Raw genomic sequence first — 23,728 nt, 5'->3', positions numbered from 1 at the left:
ACCTGCCTGCCGATAGGAAGTGCTGAATTAATTCCTTACTTTGTGCAGCTTTTGCTTTACCTGTTAAACTGTCTGTATCTGAACACAGGAGTTTTCTTTACTTTTACGCTTCTGATTCTCTCCCTCGTCCCACTTCAGAGAGAACGAGTGAATGGCTGTATGCGGTTTTATTGTCAGTTGGGGTTAAACCATGAAAGGGAAGAATGGAAGAACACAGCATCATCTGCATGCTACCATGCAGCATAAAGCTTATGCAACACTGAAGACAGTGACAACTTTTCTTTAGCAAACTAACCTCTCTATTAAATTGAAGGTTCTATATGTGTTCACAATCTCAGTAAATATGAGAAGTTTCTCTTTTATTTTTTTTTTATTTACTTACTCATTATTAAAGAACCCTTTGTCTTTTCCATCTTTCCAGAGAGGCATGCTCAAATACAGGCTCCAAAACATCACTGTAGACTTCAGTTGGATAGACAAACATAATGCAGATTTTAGTAGTAATTAAAGATTTAATATTAAAATATAATCCATTTTAAGCTAGTGATTTCAGCAAGATAGCTTATGATTCCTCATTTGATTTGCTAAATTAGCCTTAGGATGCTGTACTTCTGTCCTATGTGATCTGTTTCAGTGGTTTAAATCATCCCACGAAAATATTTTCAGGAAACAACAGCTATTTATACATATTGATGTCCAATTCAGTACCACTCCACTGACATTACAGAGACCTGCAGCAGATCACATCTCTGTGAAGAAAGATAATAGAGGCTAATCTTGCTTTTCTTATTTCAGGATCAAAAAAGAAAAGCAGCAAGGAGCTGTGGGAACTACAGGAAACAGCAGTATTAGCACTGGAAATTGTTAAGAAAGAAGTAAATTGCAAAAAGCTTCTTTTGTCTAGGAAATATCTACTGGGGGGAAGAGGAGCGATGGTCAAGACTATACAGGCCTCATGCTGCTGCCATCCAGCAGAGTGAAAAGCACCAGGCTGGCTCATCCGCAAACAGAAGCAATGTATGTGCAGGCACATTCATTTCAGCACTTCTACAATCTTGTACAGCCTTACAGCTGCCAGAAAAATTAACCCCCAGCTGACCACCGCAGAATGAGAGGTCACAGCTAGGGAACAACCTGGGCCCCAGCTGGCAATGTAGCTCCCAACCTTTTCTACAGCTCTCAAAGCACTAAAGGTTACCAAGACCACAAAGGCAACATTTAACAGCTTACCACACTTGAATATGCAGCTTTTGTTAGACAATATGAACCTGTGAGAGGTAAGGTCATGTTCTGAAGCTGCAATCTATTTATTATTTTTAAATCCACAAAAGTAGTCTCAAGGAAAAGACTGGTTACTAAATATCTGACTCTAGGAATTAATCTGTCCTGTGAGGGAGCAGCTGCTGCCCTAGCAGTTTAAAAACTGTGTTTCAAACACACAGGACTAAGGCTGGATGATACCCACTCAAACGTTTGTTAGAAATAATTTACAAAATAACGCTTACAGGTTACAGATCTGCCAAAATACCCAGGCCTGTGGGTAAGTTTAAACATAATCCTTTTGATTGTAGAAAACAGATAGAAAATAAAACATCAAGCTACATTTTAAATGGTGATAAAACACTTGCAAAATAGCATAACTTATAGATGGAGAACAGGTGAAAAACCAGCAAGACCAACTACTGTGGTGCTAAGGCTTTCAAGCTCCTCACACGTGAAGGATAAAACTGTAAATTTAAATCAAGAGCAGCATTTTATTCTGAAATTGCTTTCCAAAGCACAGTAGTTCTAAAAGTAGCAACTTCAAAGAGTAAAGAATGTCTAAAGTGGCTTATTTCAAGTTTAGAGTGTTCTGAAAAATCAGCAGCTTTATCTAATACCCAGCAGGAATCATACATATCCCTCACAAGTAAGGCTGATCCAAGACCATAAAAGAAAGCAGTGTTTTATAAAACTTGGTTTGGTGGTTCACCATGTCATCCATGGAGGCCCCAGGTTTACATCACTACCTCAGTTAAAATATAGGCCTCCAATAAACTTGCTTTTTACAAAACCAATACTGCTATAATAGCACAGAAGGTTAGATAATGCATCCTGCAATCCAAGTTGTGGTTCACGTTAAGCTATAGATATCAATAACTAATCCCACATGTGAGACAGACCTCCCAGAGGGAGATTTTAATCAAATAAGTGATGGTAAAAGCAAGGTTTAGTATAACTCCCTGTACTAACTATATGTTGAGCCGGTAAAACGTTACTGTACTTTAGCAATGGAACATTAGTAGAACATGCATCTGGTTTAGTTATTTCTGTAAGGCAGTTTGTACACATAAACCACAGAGCAATAATTATTTTATCATTACAATTATATTAAAAATGAGCTTTAAATGCATTTGCCCCATCTTTTTAACTGCTAATGTTGTCCAGCTCCATTCCCACTTTAAAAAAAAAGTTGGGCAGCACAGATTTATATTAGCTTTGTACTATTAATTGGACAGAAGACTCTGTACTGCAGTGTTGATTAATGGTTCTGCTCTCTAGCTGGAGATTAAAAGTACAAAAGAATTAGGCCTCTGAATTCACATATTTGCTGTAATTACAAACTTGATCACAGCTCTCTCCCTTATCCAGTTTCCCCCCCCCCCCCCCCCCCCCCAGCTCACTCCTACACTTTTGGTAGTTTAATTTGCACAAGTCTAGCTGCTGACAGGTACAATCATCTGATACCTATGATACATGACAAGTCAATCAATCTGCATACCTGCTACGGAACTTACACTGCAAATGACTCAAGGTCTAAAATGCTGAAAAATCAAACAAAAGTCTAACTTTCTTCCACAAAGACTGTTTTGCTCCAGTAAATCACCAGTTTTTTTAATTGCTCTCATTTCAGACAACTCATTTACAACCACAATAAATACACTTCCATCAAAATCTGCTGACTTAAAGACAGCAAATACATTCTTTTTAGCCACTCAGAACAAAATAGAGCTAACCAAATGAAATGAGGTCCAGACTGACAACTTTGCCAGCAAGAGTGAGAGCATCACAGGCAGACGGGAATACAAGTCTTGGCAAAAGGAAAAAAGTCAGCAGCCAAGTCCTACTGAATAACCAATACGCAAATGACAGGGAAAAGAGTTGGATAGTTTAGTAAGTAGCTATGATACACATTTTAAAAATGCATTAAGAATAGGTTCTAAATAAGGGATTATATTCATCTGCTCTGCTGGTGGTCCTGCTCTGCAGCTGCCTTGTTCAGGAGTCCTGCCAGTCTATTCAGATTGCACTGGGATGCTCTCATGTATTTGATGTGACAAATCAGAACTCACATGACAATAACCGTGAACTCAGTAAGCAACTACTGGTCTTGTGTAGTAGCCACCATTTCATATTTATTGGACACTCAGCCCAAAGGTAAAAACAAAATGGAAAAAAAAGGCTTGTCACCCCAGTACCAACAGCTACCATCTGCTGGAGCGTTTTTAAAGCTGCTTTTAGCAGTCCATCCTTCACTGACCATCCTGAAGAAGAGCCAGTGGTTTTACTACTCTTTAAACATAATTAATCATGTTTCAGTTTCCTCAGTGATATATTCTGAAAAATCTTACAGAAACCAAAAGCCACAGTCTGGCAGCAAGCCAGCCCAGGCCCTTCACTACCCACTTCCTCAAATCCCTTGCTCTCCATTCCTTGTTTTTGCCCTTCCACCTCAGTTTTTCTCCAGCAGTATTTGAAATACTGCTGTTTGTAGGACAGTAATGAGGATTGGATATAACTGAATTGATTAAGGTTTAAAGTAACTCCTAAAATCTATCTGGGGTATATCTGAGGTTGGGGATATTTTTAATGGTTATTTTTTACCTTAGTTTCCTCTCGGTTCCAGTCTACTGCACAGCCTATGAAACAGTTGTGTTAGGTCATCTGCACAGGGTTTAGCTCAAGGTTAGGTAGGTTGAAAAAGGATAGCTCCTTTCTATGGTTCCCTTTCCAAGCATTCAGTTTCATATCAATACTGGTTACTTATTTAGTACAGATTTCAGCCAACCACCTCTTAAAAACATTTTCCTTTCTTCCTTAGCTCCATTCTACCATTTTCCCCTCCAATGCACTACAAGAAACCACAACTGTTTTCTAGACTGTCCTTCTTGGTGTCTTATCCCCCCTTTCTCCTACAGTCATCCTCCCCCAGTATTTACATTGGGAAAACACAAAGCACAAATTCCAAAACAAGTAAATGGACACACTTTTTTCCTAATTGCCTAGACATTCTAATAAAGAGTTCTCTCACAAGATGGGGGTTTGTTTTCTGGGTTTGGTGGGAGGTTTTTTGTTTTGGTTGAAACTGCACTGCAGTTTTCAAAATGCTCAAGAGAGTTGGATAACACAGAATGAGTCATCTGTATATGGCTGCTTTGCTCTCACACAATTTGCAATAAAGGAAAGCCTTTTCAAGCAAGAAAAAGTGTAAGCAACAACATTAAAGAAAAAAATAAACAAACCCATTAATCCAAAAGTTGCTTGCTTAAGGAGATTTTACAGTTTGTTCTAGGAAGAAAGGATTTGTCAGTTCCTACTAGGTACACATTTTACTTGAGGTCAAAGCAGCAGCATGAGAAAGGCAACACTCAATGATCCAAAAGAGATGCAGAGTTGAAAGCTTTTTCATTTTTGTTTGAGTCTGTGCTTTAATTCTGCATAAAGCAAAAATTAAACCATGGGCTACACACTTCGGGGTTTTCTTTTGATTATTTTAAACACAGAATTCAAAAAGCAAACAAACAAAAAACTCCAACACTTGTCTTTATCACAGTATGTATAAACACACAGAACTGAAATAAAAACAAAGTTTTCAGTAAGAAGTTTGCTCTGTTCTTCCTAGTGTCTTTAGAAGAGAAAAGATAATATTTTAAAATGCCAGTCTTTCAGTGCAATCACCTTGAAATCATTTGAAAATAAATAAAAAAAGTAATTTCAAATTAACAGGACAGCACCTAACTTACCCTCCTGGTGAAGACTTGTCAAACATACTGCAATCAAACTCAAAATTTCTTAACTCCAAATTCATTGGCCATTCTCAATTTATCCACTGATACCAACTAAATAGCATCCTCTGAAAACAGTTGTCAGCCTTCAGATGCAGGGGGCCAAAAATAGTCTTAATAACCTGAACATTCTCTAAACATTATTTTATGTCAAAGGCTAAAACTCAAAAGACCAAAGGAAATATAAACACCATGGTAGTACTTCACAAAATACTGGCTGAAAAGAAGGCAGTGGACTAAAATAATTCTTTTCAGTATCTTATTTAGGCAAATCGTAATGCTTTTATTGCCCTAGGATGTTTGCATCAAAGTGTGAAGCTCTCTGGAAGACTGAAACTAATTTTCAGGGTGTTACTTCTGTTCCTCTTTGATGCACCTGCCTTTATTTATTTTGAATTTACAGTGATTATCCTTACAAAAGGCTTGTATTTCTCTCCTTTACTTCACATGGAGTGCCTGGGAACAGGAAACTGCAATGCTAAAGGCAGAGGCCATGCAAAGTTGGAGTACAAAACACTATACAGACAAGTACTAATAAATAGGTTGTAAAGCCCTTTTTTTATTATTGCCTTTCTTGGTTACATTTTACTGAAAAATGCAACAACATGCATCCCTATGAAACATTTTCCTTTTGTTAAATCAGTATTTTTCTGAAAGAAAGCTATTTCATTGAAATTAAAATTATATATACTAAGCTTACTCATTTGTACAGCAACTGGTGTAAATGAGATTTGATTTCAACTGGGAGTATCTTGATGCCAGTAAAATACATGCAGTTTTGGGAGAAGGAAGTTAGGGGATTTTGGTGGGCTTGTTTGTTTGCTTATTCTACTTGTTTGCTCTTGGGCAAGAAGTTAAAAAATGAGAAACAGTCATTTTATTAAGACAATAATACATCTGAGTCATAGCTCTGACTAGGGGGAAAAAAAATACATGCCAAAGGCATGTGCCCAGGTCTTATGCATCTGTTAAACTAGAACAATAAGAGCTCTATCTTTGCCTCAGGGAGCCTGTAGATTATATCAGCTGCTGCACTTGCATGCCCCACCAAACTAAGCTGAGTTTGCAAGATACAAGAGGATAAGAGCATGAATGAATTCTTTGCAAAAAGCAGCCAGATATCCAGTGCTCAACAGTAAACAGAATGAGGAGGGAGCTGCTGGAAGCAAGGAAAGCAACTGAAAAAAGATACATCCCCAGTGTCAAGTAAGAGCAATGGATAATAACACATTGTTTAAACAAAATGTAAAAACCCCATACTAAACTGTTTTAAATGTTCTTTCAGCATTAGACATCTGTGCTTATTTTGGGAAGTTGACGAAACTACTAAGAATTATTGTGTACTTGAAAACTCATTTAGCACCTGTTTAACAGTGATTGAGGCCTTATGAATAGCTTATGGAGTAAGACAACTCACCTTGTATAAAGCAGGAATGATCTGGTGCATTTTCAGTCGATGAAATACAAAGATATCATACACTGCTGAAATGGCCAGAACAGTTACTCCTTGCTCCTTCCACAGCATGCTGCATCCTGCACACAGCCCTGTTCCCAAGATCCAGCCCCATGTACTTGGTGAGGAACCTCTGGTTGAGCAGTGCTTCACATAACACATCAGAGAAAGCAGAAAGAAGAGACAGGCTCCAATGTCTGCCCTCCCTACGATCCCTGCTACAGCTTCTGTGTGGATCGGATGAGACGCAAACAGCAGGCCTGCTATCAAGGTCCAGTACCCATCCCCAAACAGGATCCTGGAGAAGTTTGTGAAAAGGCCTGTGACTGCAGCATGTAACAAGACATTTACAAGGTGGTAGCCCCATGGGTCCATCCCTCCAACAGCATGGTTAATACGGAAGGAGAGTGTGCAGAGAGGTCTGTAGGACTTGTGGCTCCCACTGTGAGTGAGCAGTGTCCCCCAGAAGTCATTGTAGAAGATATGGGTCCACGGCGTCTCAGGCAGAAGGTCCTGGTTTGTCTTGATAGCTCGACTACAAAAGAAAAATAAAAACTTAATTTCAACAGAAGAAAAGGGTACAAATGAAAGGCTGTGAAAATGTAATCACACTGCTACCAGAAGAAAGAATGGCATTGCTTTGGTGCTGTTTTAATTTAAGTTTTGAATTTTTACAGGAGGTGTTAAAAAACTACGTATCTATTGACTTCCCACTGAAGCAAAATTTCCACATAAATTGGCTTTTAAAAAAAAGATGTTTTTTAAAGAAAACAGATGTTACGCTGCTTCCATTATATTAGAACACCCTTCAGTGACATTCTTCTGAGTCTAATCCAGGAGTAACCAGTTAAGATTTGATGAGTTATAATTAAAATGTAAAAGAAATATGAAAAACTGACAAACACTATTGTTGAAACAACAGATTCTCCACTAATTCAGTCCTAAAACCCCCAACTGGCCTTTTATACTGAAATTTTAATTTAGATGTTGGAATGAATCTCACTGACATGGATGAACAATAAATACGGCAGTTGGTAGGAGCATGTAAATCTCTGGTGCTGAACAGGGTACTCCCACAGCTGTCTATACATATTTTAGCTGACAATATTTTCTGCTAACACCTTGCTGGAGGCAGACAGCAGAATATTTTACAGATGAAAATAAACCTTCCTTTACATTTCTTGTATTTACAAATGAGGAAAAAGAAAACATTTTTAGGTTGTAGTAGCTTATGAATTCAAGTCTGTGTCAGCTTGACTGGGAAAAAAAGTGCTGCAGCTTTCAGCATTTATGTTTCCAACCACCCTGGCAAGGACTTGTGCCAGCCATTAGCAGTCTCCATGTCTAATTCAGTACTGTAAAAATCTGTCTCGTATAGTGTTTGTACAAATCCAATCATTTGCATTTAAAATTTATGCTGTGGGAGAAGGTGTGAGACCTGCTTAGTGCAAAAAAGATGACTGGAATTTAATTAGTTACTTGCCTTCATAAGCAAAGTTATATTTAAGCAATTCTTTAAAGATGCATTGTTATTACCATTGAGCTTAACTCGTTTAGCATTTATTTTACGAGGATAATTAAGAATCTAGCCAGCTCAAGTCCCCTCAATTAAAAATACTAAACGAGAGATGATTTATATCGAATTCTTTACTCGTTCCCTCTTTCTGTGTTTCCAATAAATATCTTCCCCATAAGTAACAATTTTTCAATTCACACGAGGGAGAAAAAAGAAAAAGAATTGTGTGAAATGTAACTCAGGCCTGCATTTGAAATGCACTACTCTCATTCATACTCCAAGACTCCCCTCACATTCTACATTCCTCTGGAACGTGTATTCAAATCCCTTCTTGTTTTATTTTATAGTATTGGTTTCAGGAATGTTGTCTTGTTCTATAAAGAAAAATGCTCAAACACTGATATGCCACAGAACCTCCACACAAATACTCTAAATACCATGCAGCTCAGCATTTCCATTGTCCGGAGCACATTGCTGTAATGCTTTCAGACACGCTTCCTCTCAGCATGTCCTTTTGTCTCTGAGCATATGGAGGTTATGGAGAGGTCAGATTAAGTCCTTTAAAGATCTAATGATGCTTTCTACAATACTTGAAAATTTTCATTTTGACTTCTGCTCATGCCATGGATTGGGTTGCTTGCATTTGTTTTCCCAACCCCACACACATTTTTCTCATTTTAGTCCAATCACAAAAGAATATTGGAAGAAAACAAGAACTTTGTTTTCACAATATTTATCTCATCCTTCTGTGTAGGCCTTTCCTGAAATCTAATTCCTCTGTTTGTGGTTTCAGTTTGTAGAATCACTACCAGAACCACTATCAGAAAACTAGGAATGTAGCAAGAATAAAGCAGGTGTTGGGCTAGAAAGAGTCCTTTCTCTGAGAGAAACGTATTACGTTAGACTACAGATTCCCAAACACTAAGAATGACAATCAGATGTCAGGATTTAGAGTTGACAACTTGAACTGCAAAAGCATTTGTTTCTTGGGGAAATACTAAGAAAACTAAGTGGCAGTAATATTACCAGCACAACTGCCCCAACTGCATTCAGCTACAAAAAGCCTAGGTAGAGCACTAGGACATTCTCAGGAAATGGTAGCTCTTATTATATCTTTTGCAAATGTGGCCATTTCCAATACATGAAGCCAAGCAACCATTAAAAAATAAAACAAACAAAACAAACAAAAAAAACCTGTGTAAAATACTTCCATACTATGCTGCTGCACTTGCTAAGAGACCAGCCCTCTTCCTCTAAGCCAATGATTTTCATGCAGCACGTACTCATATTGGACTCATATTCCCCACCAAAAGTAAACCAATTTTTCTCCAAATCATCAAGAAACCTACTGCACATTCTGAAGACATTAATTCAGTCAAATGTTATATACAGACTTAGCAAAAAATCTGATGCAACCCTGATCAGTCCCTGTTCAGTCCTGGTTTGATTAAAAATATATAAAATCTAAAAAAAAATCAAAAGGAAGCCTTGAAGATACAGTATTGATCACCCTGTATTTGAGTATGCATTTCAGCCGGCAATTATGAATTACTCTTAGTTTCTAGTATGTATAAAAGCAACCGATTGTGGTACCTGTCAGTCAGCATGAGAAATACAGCTGGCAATTCCAACTTACTCAGCCATTCAGTCAGGTCAAACATTGTATTCTCTACGAGTTAAAATTTTAAATAAAGCTAAAAGCCCTTTTCGTGATTTTTTGCTAAATGTTAAAAAAAAACCCACCAAAACCACAAAAAAAAAAGCAACCAAAAAAAAAAACCAAAAAAAAAAAGTCTAGCGAATGGTTTGGAATAGTAGAAAAGCATAATACAAGAGCGAAGCTAGACATCCTGCAGCAAAGAAGTCTCACATACTAGTCAACAACTACTCTGTTTCACGTTATAAAATATAAGAAAAAACACAACTTGGCCAACAGCAGACTTGGCTGCGCAGGAGGATTCAAGATTATGAGCACCTGAGATACCAGAGCCAGGCAGCTCTTTGTGTTTTTGCCCTCAAAAGTAAAAGTCAATAAGGTCTCAGTAACACTAGGACAACACCCTGGACACCATTACTGTAGGACCAACAGAGTCCATGCAAAACCGCCTGGGGCCATGCCCATCTGCATCTCCAGCCGGCTGTCTAATAGCACTGGCAAGATAAACATGAGGTGAAATGTTCATCTCTGTGAAGGGGAGAGAAATGCAAGCTCTGTATCTAATAAAGTAAAAGAATAAAAATAAACAGTACTAAATTGTTCATATTGAGGCCCTGAGGGCACTAACAAGCCCTGACCCTCCTCCCTGGGGCTCCCCCACCTTGCCCACAGCCCTATTTCTGCCCCCCAAGGCCATCAGCCCCTGCCTCAGGGACACCACAGCAGGGCCACTCTCCAGCTCCCCACAGCCCTGTCCTGCAATGGGTGCCCCTAAGCCAGGCCCACATCTTGGCCTGTCCCCAGTGAGGTGGCCGACACCGGGTGCCCCAAAACACACACACGGGGATTGCCTGCTCCTTGCTGGGGCAAGGCCCTGTTTTTCTTTACTTACTGAATTAACAAGCTGCTAACTCCACTGCAGTATTGATGCTTAGCTGCCAATTTCAACAGCAGTTTTAAAAGCTGCCCCTCTTTGTGGCCTGGCAGGTAGTGCTGATGTGTCTTTTGTAAAGCCTCCCGTGCTGGCAGGAACCTGGGCTCTCCACAGATAGAAAATAATATTAATTGCTGGCTCCAGGAAAGGCTCTGGGATGAAAGAAGCTACAAAACGCCTTATTAGCCTTGTCTTCTCCTTCAGTCACAGTTTACCTTCAGGTTACATCCTGCAGATTAGTCCAATCTTGCTAATGGGCATAACAAGAGAAACTCTCCAACTGCACTCATCACTCTTAAACAGAGCTGTAAACTCTGATCTTGCTAAAAGGCAGTGGGTCACCAGGGAAAGTCATTTTTCAAAGCTCCAACACAACTGGCATTTTTACTTTCAACCAGCCTCAGATAAGGGTTGCAGACTCAGTCGGGGAACTTGCTTGCTTTAATTTTTAATGCCTGCCCACTTCACTCATCCCAGGAGCGTGGGATATCTTCTTCAATGTACAACAAATGGACGGGTTTGAGGAGGGAAGGAAAGAATCAGGGTCAGCAATCAATTCTTCAGAAATGGAGATCTGAAGATAGGTAAAAGCTGTTAAGGCAAAATCATAAGTAACCCAGTCAAAAGAATCATTCTGTCTTCTGCCACAAACTACTTACTTGCCTAAATGGACACACACCTTTAGCACAATTCAGTGGGATTTTTTCCATCAAACTCAAAAATGCCAGAGATCCAGCAGTTCACACATGCACATGCATACACACAAAAATCCCAGATGTTTTTACAATTAACAGCTATATATGTCCTAAACTGCTGCGCTAGTGCTAAACTGATCCAGGTGTTAACACTAGGGCAAAAAAACAGATGCGACATTCTAAAGTGATTTAACGCGTTAAGTCTTATGTCCAGCTTCAATATTGCTAATGGTCCCCATATGCTGAAAATGAACATCAGCATTTGAAGTAGAGAACATATTTTAAAGAAAAAGGAGAACTCCCAAACGTGCACACAGGAAGCCATTGACCAGCCCTCTCCCACATAAAATAGCTAGGCAGTGATGGACTTGCAAGTCTACTTAGAGGTTCTTCATTGTTTTTCCCCAATATCACTTCTGAATGTTATTCATTTACTCCTTTTTGACAAATAGCAAAGTGAAAGCACACTATTTTTATGGCAGATCTTAAGGATCCTAAGGATGCTTTCAAGATTTTATGTTACTTGTATAGAAAACAAGCGTGAAAACACAGCCAGAACCTACTTTTTGAAGTAGAAATAGTTTCACATACCCAAAATATACAGCTGAGCCAACCCTCCAAACTACTTACAGGCTATCTGTCAGGCAGGTGCAGGGTCAGAAAGCAGGCAACTAGATCTTGTCATAGTTTGGACAATTCTCATATTTGCCTACAGAATACAATATACATGTAGCCTGTATTGAACAGCCTAAAGAAAAATCATAAAATACTATCTAGTACATAAAGATATCTTAATAAAGTATTAAGCAGAAGTACATGAAAAAACATTCATTAAATGTTTAATTATAGAGTCAAGGGAACTATTTGCCATTCCAATACATTTCTGGCGGCAATTATGTCTTACACATTCTGTATTAAAGTTAATTCCCTCTCAACAGTTGTGAAAGTGGAATTTATCTGCAAATCCAGCAGGCAGGAAAATTTTATCCATGCCCACTTCTCAAAACAACAGATCCCTATATTGTATATCAAGTAGGGACACCTGCAAGGTTACAAAATACTGTGCATCCTCTGGGCTTCAAACTGTAGCTTCCAGTTTGTCTTCAGAACAAATTTTCTTAAGTGAATCTCCTATGAACAGCTAATAACTCAGCTATTTTCAGATGAGAAATACTGGGTAACAACTAACTAAGTAATATATAGGATTCTGAGTTGATAGCTAGGCTCTGAGAACAAGACTATACATACCAAACAGACTGAAGGAAACATCTATTTTAAATTAACAATTGTATTTTAAATTAAAGGAAAAGCTAGCATCACAAAAGGGAAATAAAGTTCTAATAAACCAGTGTTTAGTTAATTTCTGCCAATAGTTTGTTCCTTTCCTAGTTGTACAGAACTGTATGAATGCATGAATTTCAAAGCTCAAACACTGAAGAAAATACGTATTTTTAATATAATATTCCTATCCTACGTAACTGCTAGTGAAAACTATTAACTCAATACATTGTTATCACAGGTCTCAGGAGAATATATTAACAAATAATATTATCATTTCTCATTTTTGAACTATTAGTGTCCTACAACAGTAATTTCATAGTCAGCATCAGTCTTGTAATAGAACAAATAGGAATTACAAGTAACAAGACTGTTAAGTGTTTTACTTCCAAAACTTTCTTGTGTGAGACTTCCCTGATTTAGATATAAGCACAGTGAAAAGATGGATGAGATAACCGTAACTATACCCTCACATGATTGCAACCTCTGCCAAAAATGAAGACAGAAATAAACAAAAATCCCTCCAGTAAACAAACAACAGAGAAAGGTTATGGTCTTGTACCACAGTATAAAGACATACAGACTTCCAAGACTTTCTAAGCTGCACAATGTCTTTTAAAGGAATTGATCTCTTAAAATAAGCAACATAAATTTGAAGGCAAATGGGGGGGGGGGGGGGGGGGGGGGGGAGGGAGAGAGGACAGGAAGACATCTAAGCAAGGTAACTTATTCCTTGTTGATTTCCATAAATGACTATCAGCTGTGGCTTGACTTCACCCACCAGTATGCTAGGATACAGCAGCCCATCAGCTACGGACTTCCAGACTTTACACTTCTGCGACTGAAGATGCATGTTGTTTTTCGGACCAAGGAAGCAGTGGCAGTAGTTACATATGACACTGAATGCTGTTGAGCACTGCCTTAACTATACTGAAGCATGCTCCATGCATTGATTTTTGCACTGACTTGAAAGAGCTTTGAAAACTTTTAGTAACTAAAGGTTCAAAACATATTGGTTACAAGAAGGTTGAGATGGCCTGAAAAATCTTTACCACCCGGAAGATAAATATTTCAAAAGCTAACTATAAAGGCTCTGAACTCTATCTTTCTCCATAGTATAAGCCTTTTCATTCCTAAGTATGTTCTCTTATGCTGAAAGAATCTAGCCTTCATGTTAACCCTAAGTGCTTCTCACTCCCTCTCAGTTTAAGCTTTAGCCTGACATAACAAATGCTGAAAGATGGACTGTGTGAAATTGGAAACCCTAATTAATACCAACTGCCTGGGATAGTACTATTTGATTATTCATGCACAGGTAAAAAACACATGCTGGAGGGAAGCAAGAAAAGTAATTAATATTTTCTGGTGCTGAACAATGGAATACCATCAGTTTCCTCTCAGGAGGGAGCAGATAAAAATAGAGGGAGAAGAAGGGCTCCTGTCCTTGTGTCTGCTCCCTGAGTTTCTTCACCACAGCATGTAGAGCAGGTCTGCGAAAAAATCATTTATTGAAAAAATACTTAAATTCCTAAATGAGAAAATGCTTTCTGCTATTCTCACAGCTGTTTCATAAGCTAGTTTCTCTCCTGATTAATACAATACAAAACTGCCAATTCTGTTCCTCTAAGACTTCAAGATACTTCACACCCGATAACATATTCTTTCAAATGCACATTCAAAGTTATTCTTTAAAATATCCTTCAGTGACAAGCCACTGCCTGGCAATAACTCAAGATTTGTTTATTTTATAGTTATAGATATGTATTACCAGCTTCTGAAGCATGGTCAGAATTCATAGCTGGAACTTGTGCTGCCCTTTCCAAATCTATTGTAGATGATGAAAGTGGGCCCAGCAGGCCTTATTAGATTTAGTGTTCTGCAGTAGAATATGGAGCTATTTCTCTTGCCCACTTTCCTTTGAAAAAATAGAACATATTTTTTGCCATATCACCATACAACAACTCACAACAGCAAAAGGACAGAAATTTTAAAGTTTGGGAATATAGTAGACAGACATGTTGAGTTGGTTAACCAGATTAATAGTATGGATATTACACTACTTTTTCCTGACAAGTTAGCTTCTGAATATACCTAAACCCTTCCCAAGATGCACACATTTTAAGCCATTATCTGAAAATGGAGGCACACATACTATACCACTACAGAATAGAGATTATCAGTCATACATCATTTCCATTAATATCCTCTTTTCTGTTCTATTCAGTACATGGTTAGACAGTACCAAGAAAAAGCACTCTGTAATTTAATTTTTGAAAAATTATGGGGTTTTTTCCTCAATTCAATCTATTTTTTTTTTGACACAGCATTTTTTAGAAAGTTTAAGATTATACATAATTATGCCTAAACCCATAGCATAAACTCTGGTGCACTCTAAATCTAAAACCTGAATGAATATTTAGATACCAGTCTTTCATTTTTAGTGAAGCACTGAAGAAAATACCCAGGAACAGATACACATTTAGAAATAATGAGTAGAGGAGAAAATTACTGAACCAAAACATAAAAACATAACACACAGACAGTCTCACTTCTTTTTTTGGGGGGGTGGGACTGGTAAGGAAAAGCATCAAGTTATTTTGTATAAATTCCTTTCTTCAAGCCTGTTATTTAAGCACCAAAATAAACCCTTCATTAACTAAGGTCTAGTCTAAACTTAAGTTTTTTTGGTTTAACTGAAAGGTGTTATACAAAATCAATTTAGAAAACAGTTTGGTGCATGCAAATCCACAGAGGTCAACTTAACCTTTATATTGGCTTTAGAACTCATATTGAAGAAATGTATGCACTGGGGGAGAGGAGAATAAAAACAATCCTACACCCAGCTATCATTGGTCACGTTCATGCTTTTCACTGTAAGAATCCAATAATTCCTGAGCACTCAGACCCCCCCGACTCTCATTATTCACAGAACTGCCAAGCATAGATCCCACTATGTTACAAACTATCAGCTGTGAAATTCATGCCTACCCAAAATTCTCCTGTCTCCAAAAAGTCTCTTCTTCCTTCCCTTCAGACCCACCATAAAAAGCATAAATGCATAAAACTAATGTTCTGACACACACCAATTGCACACCATCTCTTTTCCTACCCAAATGCTATCATGGTAGCAGATTTGTGGGGTGGGTTTCTTAAGAAATAATATTGTACAGAATAACTATTTTCCATGTAAGTTAGACATATTTTGGTATCCTACAAATATGCTAAAAGACTATTTTTTTATGGCAAGAAACTAGAACTCCTGCATATCCAGTTTATGAACCTCTCTGATATGCAGTCACAGATGATCATAGGCACAGATCTATTTATAGCCAGAGAGAAAATAATATTAGGAGGGCAAGGGAATCCTTCCTGAGGATTAAAAAAAAAAAATACATCTAATTTATTTTGAGTCAATTCCAAATTCCATCCACACAATCACAAACAAAAGATGATGCACTGCCACTACAGAGAAATATTCTGAGGAAATACACAAAACAAAGCAAGCTTAACTAAATGTCAAAAGCAGCAAGAAATGTTAACGTATCTTTGAGATAAAACCCAAGGCTTATCTTTCTCTGTGATGATAGTTTACTCATCAGTGAATCAACCAAAATATTTAAAGTACTTTCTCAGAGGATTCCAAACTAAAAAACAGTGCAGCACTTCTCCTTCTCAGATTCCTATTAAGCAAAATTGCTATAGTATATGGAGTCTAAACTCTGGCTAGAAAGCACTTGTTATGGATAGAGACTTTATCCTCAGGCTTTGCCATAGATAAGTCAGATAAATTCCTGGAAGGTTTTGCTTTTTGTTTTGGTGGGTTTTTTGTGGGTATGATTGTTTGTTTGTTTTTGCTTGGTGGGTTTTTGGTGGTTGTTCTTTTGTTGCTTGTTTTCTTTCATTGGGGATGGGGGTTGGTTTGTGGTGGGTTTTTGTAGCAGGAAAAATGGAACTTGCCACAGACATATGTTAAAACCAATTTTCTTTCAAACTGAATTCTCTCAAAAAGTAGAACAACCCAAATAATTAACAACAATATTTGGGCCCACAAAGATGTGCAATGACTTCTAGTGAATAGAGTGACTGCTTAACATAGTCCTGGCTGGATGAACTATGCTTTTTCCAGCTCTCTAGCTTCTTCACGGGAACACTGCTGGATGCCCTTCATAAACGTGCTTCAATAGAGCAGGCTGACACCCACCCGCTTGGAACATTGATTCTAATGTAAAAGGTTAAAGTCATAGAATCCTAGAATGGTTTGGGTTAGAAGCGACCTTAAAGGTCATCTAGCTCCAACCCCCCTGCCATGGGCTGGGACACCTTTCACTAGACCAGGTTCCTCAAAGCCCCATCCAAACTGGCCATAAAAACCTCCAGGGATGGGACAGTCAAAACTTCTCTGAGCAACCTGTTCCAGTGCCTCACCACCTTCACAGTAAAGAACTTCTTCCAAATATCTAATCCAAATCTACCCTCTTCTAGTTTAAAAGAGTTTAAATGAGTTTTAATGATTTGTTTCCTCTCGGTGCTTCAGTACCTTGTCCAGATGCAGGGAGCCACTAGAGTAAACCAAGTTTTGTGGCATGTCATAGCAATTGTGAAACACTAGAAAATTAAACCATAGCAGTATTTAAAGCTTTTTCTTTTTTTTTTTATTTCTTAATTTCTTGGTTAAGAGCACCTTGTTAGTAGGTAACAGTTTGGAGTGACACAGAAAAGGCTAATTCAGTTATTATGCAAATGAAAACATGGGCTTTACAGTTGCTGTTACATGCAAGTCCACACTAAGCATACTCTCAAGGATTGTACTGGATGTTGTCTAAAACCGAGCTAAAAAGGCAGGAAATGAAAAATTAGTTGAATTATGCTATCAGATCGCATAGGATCAGATTCTGATTTCTGTTACATTAGCATTAATCCACAGTTTTCTAACCAACTGCAATTGGCATAAGCTGTTATAGCCTTTCAGTAGACTTTTTAGACTTCCAAGCATAAAAGCAAAATAATCATAAACCATGTCTTTCTATATTTTACAGCAGCTGTTGAGAATCAGGCAGTAAGTTAAAAGGATCACAGACAGCAATTCAGGTAAACAGAAGCCATTACCAGAATAACACACCTGATCAACATTCCTGACATTACCATTACAGCTAAGTCAAGTCAAGCTGAACTATGAGAAGCAGATAGCATTGAACTGAAACAGTGCCAGATTTTCAAGTCTCTTCAATTCTATGCAAGCCAGCCACCTCCACTTTTTCCACTAGGTATTTGCATGACATTTTATGTATTTTACCTTTTTTAAGAAGCTTTAACTTTCTTAAGAAGCATACTTCTAAAAGGTCTGAAGATCTACTGGAAGATCAAACTAATATTTAACTACTAGGCTTAACTTCCTTACAGTAACGTTTAAGTCCAACTATCCTTGACAGCAGCACAACAGAGGACTGCATTTTTCCTTGTAGTCAAGAAATCCAAGCACCACAAAAGGTTATGGTATTTCATAACTCTGGCCTTTAGACAATGATAGTTATAAGTTCAATCTAAAAAGACCTATAGAAGAAAGCTGATGGAACACAAAGTTTTATGAAAGCTTTAAAAAAGTGAACAGTTTGCTTCTTTCAATAGTCTACAGCAAACACAGGAATGGTTTGTCAGGAAACAATTCATGTGCACTGTCAGTCATCTCTCAAAATTCCAGCACTGCTAATGGACAGTGATAATTTTGCGTTCTCTGTTCAGAAGAGGACTGTTTGAGATCACAATAAGGAGACATATCAAACATGGGTGAAAAAAAAACATGGGTAGATTAAGAGAAACACATGCAGCTCAGTGCAATGAAGGTGACCCAAATGAACCAGAAAATAGACTGCCTGGAACGGTCAGTCAGCAGTTTCAGACTTCAGAAAGAGAAAATCGTGGGTACCGTGTTGTTGCATTTGTTGACAAGGCAAATGTATTCTCTTCAAGTGTCCCAGATTCCCACATAAAGATGTGAAAAATAAAGAAAGATGAGAGAGAATTCCACCTTGGAGAGAAGTTTCAACTTCATGCACCTGAGCTTGAACCAAGTCTCTTTTCTACTAGGGATCTGCATGTGTTGAATTGCAGTGGAATGGACTCAGTCAGAGATCAATATGATAGGACCAAAAGCCATTTATTGCAAAGCATTAACTCCTTATATACTATTGCTTACACACACCTACAGCAATTTGGCATATCATGATTGGATACTTGTCTTGAAGACCCTTAGTGACTAACATATAATTGGTTAAGCACAGGTGTGAGAACTTGACCTCGAATGCTTGCCAACAGTCCACAGTTCCCATAACTCAGTGAATTCCAGCTTCTTCTTATCTTGCTTGCTTAAGCTTCCTCAGGCTTCTCATGGCCTTGCTGTATCTTTCAGTTATTCAGAGTTCATGTACCAAACATCCATTCTCCTGCAAGAACACTGTCTCCACATTGAATAATGTAATTTAAGAAAACGAATTGAAGAACACTGTAATGCCCTTTTCTTCCTTTTTTCCCTATAAAACAACTATCCATTTGAATATTTACATATAACATAGTGCATACCTATTACCTACAAAGCTGGGGAAGGTTACTTCTTCAGGCTCCCTCTTTGTTGTCCCCCATGGCATTACAAGCCACTGAAAGTTTAATGAAAAAAATTATAGTTTGACAGACCATATAAAACAGCAGGATGCATTTATTTCTGCATAATAAAACCAACCTAGAGTAACATAAAGAATAAGCTGTTTCTGCTCTACAAGACTTACATCTTTTTTTCTAGGGCTCTGCATTGATCTTGCTACAAAGTAATCAGGAATTCAAGACATTTCTCACCACAGGAAATTAGTTATTTGGAATAAAACAGTGCTGGGTATGCATCATAAATTTCCCAAGTTTCTAACATGTTGTGGTACACAGAAAGACACTGAGAAATGAATTATGACACACAGCCAAGAAATAATACAGCTATCTAACCCACACATCCCATCCACTAAGACAATGTAGCACCCAAGGCATATGAAGATTTCAGGGTAGACTGCCAGGTGCTTTTAATGAAATCTGAAGAAATACTCAGATAGTAAGTTATTGCTATCCAGCTATTTCAGAAGTATTTACCCAAATGGTATATATAATCAGCCATACATACATACCTCATTCAAATCAACTTCATTACCCCCTTTAGTTCCTTCTCAACTCTAGGTTGTAAGATAAGAGCCTGTAGAAATCAGTGTGGAACAGACACAGCTCCAGGCTCATGAGAGGCTCATGAGTTGGAAGTCTCACCCTGGAAACTGGACTAAGTGGGAACTGCGTCAGTGCCGATTGTGAGGATCATTTCACATGAAGATGTTCACCTTGAACCCCAAACTTACAGTGAATGCTTAATCATCAACTACTGAGAAAGATAAAATACTATTTTAGAGACAGGCTGCTGATATTTTAATATTACAGGCCAACAAAACAGATGAAAGTTTTAAATTAAAGGCTACTTCTCTGAACTGATATTCTGTGATTTTACACATAAATCAAGCCAGGTGACTTATTTCCAATAGCTATGAAAATAATAAAATGAGTTTCAATGACCTCAGAGATACATATGCTTATACATGGTAGTGGCCCAAGGCAACCCTGAAATCAGACATTCCATTAAGTCAGAAGCATGGCATACAGCCAAGCTCCTGTAAAAGTTAAAGGTCTTGCACATACTTTTTTTATGTGTTTATTTGACTAGAATGGTGACTTTGGGTTTTGGGCCACCCATCACTTCTAGACCTCCCAAAATATTTAAAGGAACTATTCAGCCAAATCTTAGCATACACCACTCCGCCTTGGGATGCTACCTCTTTAAACAAGATGTCAAAGCATCAAAAAATGAAGTAACGGGGAAGAAACATCAAAACACAGTTTATCTGAAGATATTTTAATGTGTATTTTGCTCTACAGATTAGTCATGCAACATTTTTGGTGCAGTTTAATTACAATAATAAGATAATAATAAGATAAAGAACCTAAATGCTGTTACAAAGCCAAAAGAAATACACAGTAAATCAGAAACTGTCCAGTATAATAAAGTAAGAAATAATGGTGACAATTATCAGAGAACATATAAAGTACTCCAGGTCACCATACTGTAAAACAAATTTTAAAAATAAAGAACCTATTTTCCCTTTCTTCTCCAGGGTCAGAAAAAGAAGCTTAACAAGTGACGGACATAATCAGAAATACCACAGTGATGTGGTATTAGACATTAGAAACAAATTCTGATTTCAATATTCAGAAACAACTGGCATTTGCCAGCAGTCTTAAGGACACCCTGCTACTAAATAAGCAGTTTCTCAATCTGGGCTCCAGAGCCACAAAAGTAATCATGAATTGCATTTTCATTCAGAAGCTACAAACTTACACTGTTTCTACCTGTACAGCTGAGCTCTCACAAAAAAGACAAATTCACAAGGAAATAATACTATGCTTCAGGATGAGCAGGAGAAAATGAGTCACACTTGCTAGCATACATAACACAAAAGCTATACTTACTGCTCTATTTTCTTGCCAGCGGTAGTGCTTTTACATAAAAGGTCTCTCTCAAAGACAGCAAGTGTTAAATTGTTGCAGATAAAGAGAACAAAGTTTTTAGAACTTGCTAATAGTAGTCATCCTGATCCATCCTGGAATTCATGGCCCCATCTCTGTATTTTCAATTCTACACATCAAACAAAAGAAAGTAGCAAGCAAAAAGCTCTAAAACAGGAACCAAATTTGGATTTTTTTTCTTTGACTGGGTATTACAATAAAGATTGGCAGGTACCAATTTCAGCAGAACCAGTTCCAGCCTGGCCAACTACCGCTTTGAACAGTCATAAATTACACAAGTGTGTACATACATACACTGCAATTTAGGAACTGCTGCTGTAGAAAGTTGATTCAGTGCTAACATCAAAAGATTTAAATTTGGCTCCTGAAACAGAAAAGGGTATCAAAGCATGACTGCTCACTAAATGCCAAGGAAGGAGCCAAGTGCACCTCTTAGCAATAGTAAAAATCAACTAATGAGACAGAATTATTATTTATTAGTAGATTTTTTTAAAGTGCTCATTTCCTTATAGCCTTAAAAAAACAGCAACAAAAAAAAAACAAAGAGAAAAGCATTGCCAAGAACAGCAGAAACTCCAAGTTCTGCCACTCCACCTTTCCTGGCACTCAAAAGATTGTTAAAACAAGTTAATGGTTACTCTAAACTGAATTTCACACAACTCCTGTCACCAAATGGACTAACTCAGAAAGGAAAGTTGTTCATTAAACAACGAGTAAACACAACACATTCAACCTGTTAGAACATGTGATCTGAAAGACTGCATCCGAATTAGTCCTGAAAAGTGGATAGAAATACACAAAAATGTTTAGACTGCATACATAAATCAATGTAAGGTATCCACTGCATAAGGCAGAAGCGGAAGATACTGCAGCTTGCAGCATACCTGCCAGTTCATAGTGCTCTCTTCTTGAAACTAGCACAAAGACTAGCTTGCAGATACCTCACTCCAGTATGACATCCCACTGTGCTGGCGGCGCAAGGCTTCCTTCCCACCAGGCATGTTTTATCTTTGTGGAATGAACTTATAGCCAGCAACAACAATCCACCCTTCCTCTTGGTATTTATTACATGGCTTCTTACTGTCTGAAGGATGCTGATGTCTCTTGGATACGTTTTTGTAATTTTTCAGAACTTATTTTAGATGCTGTGTAATTACTTTCAAACTGAAGTTTCACAGTGATGTTTTTCAAGCTCAACTGATTAAAGCTTGTTTAATAGATCTTGAAGCAAATATATTATTCACCTTAATGAAAATTTATGCAAATCACTGCCACTAGCTTCTGCAGAAAACCTTTTCAATTAATTATAATTAGGCTTCTTAGTTTTAGGCTTCTGGGTTTTTTTTCTATTAGGAAATTACAAGCATAAATTTTTTTTTCTTTTTTTCAATTGTGGAAGATGAAGAACTTCATTGGTGTGATGTACAAACTCCCATACAAAATTGGGCTTGTAACTGCAGAGCCCTTTTAATTCCTGCCTTTCAGATCAGGTCTAAGTATTTACTCCCAGATATCCAAGACTGGAAAGAAGACAAAGAAAGCTGGTCATTGGTACTGATATACACATAAATTACCCCTCGGCTTCAGGAGAGTGACTTGATACACAAAATGAATAGGTTATTCAAAAAGTGGCATGCCTCCATGACACTTCTGAAACTTTTGCAAATACAGAAAGATCTCTCTCTATAGTAATGTACATTTTGTACATATTTCATGGGCATTTCAGTGGTTTGCCTACTTAGCATTGATATAAAAACCTTGCTTAAGTGGCCAGACTCTGAGTATAGCCAGAAATACTCTACTAGAGAAGTTGCAACAACTCAGAAAGCACAATTCACTTACTAGTAATAACATCTGAACTATTTTTACAGGTATGGACTTACAGTGAAGAAGATGGTGCAAAGCTTTATATTGCAGAGATTGTCAGAGGTTATTATGATTCATTGGATCAGATATCAAGAAGCTACTCAAAAAAAAGTGAAATCTTTATTGTATTGCAACTTCTTTCCTAAAATCAGGCACTTCTAGGTCTTCTGGAAGATCTACCTAGCACCACTTTGGTACTCATTTTATCTGCTGAGGCCAAAAGGGAAATCGGGAGATTTTTGTTACAGTGTTTCTAATGAAGAGTCTTAATTTTGCAGAACAGCACAAGTGCAATGAATCTTGCACAGTCCCATTGGGCTGGACTGTGGCAGAATGAAGTCACTGCTTTGTTCCCACCTTCTTCCTTGAACTGTGAAATCCCATTCCTCATCCCAGAACTGAATCCTGAATAAGTTCCTCTATTCAAAGAGTTGTGGTCAATGGTCCAATGTCCAGCTGGAGACCAGTAACGAGTGGTGTCCCTCAGGGATCGGTGTTGGGACCCGTCTTGTTCAACATCTTTGTCGGTGACATGGACAGTGGGATTGAGTGTGCCCTCAGCGAGTTTGCCGATGACACCAAGCTGTGTGGTTCCGTTGATACGCTGGAGGGAAGGAATGCCATTCAGAGGGACCTTGACACACTTGTGAGGTGGGCTGATGCCAACATCATGAAGTTTC

General features: G+C 37.9%; 1 protein-coding gene across 1 annotated transcript in view; it reads right to left on the bottom strand.

The window, feature by feature from the left end:
* The window catches only part of TMTC2 (transmembrane O-mannosyltransferase targeting cadherins 2), a 251,891-nt gene that overhangs the window by 145,299 nt on the left and 82,864 nt on the right, over positions 1 to 23,728 (bottom strand). The window contains exon 2 of the mRNA XM_034063127.1: positions 6,463 to 7,033. Within this exon, the coding sequence (XP_033919018.1) occupies positions 6,463 to 7,033 (571 nt within the window). The remainder of the gene's footprint in view (positions 1 to 6,462; positions 7,034 to 23,728) is intronic.

This window comes from Melopsittacus undulatus, chromosome 5, assembly GCF_012275295.1.
Source record: "Melopsittacus undulatus isolate bMelUnd1 chromosome 5, bMelUnd1.mat.Z, whole genome shotgun sequence".
NCBI lineage: Eukaryota > Metazoa > Chordata > Aves > Psittaciformes > Psittaculidae > Melopsittacus > Melopsittacus undulatus.
Note: the sequence above shows the minus strand (reverse complement) of the source record. Positions and strands in the feature narration are given on the sequence as shown.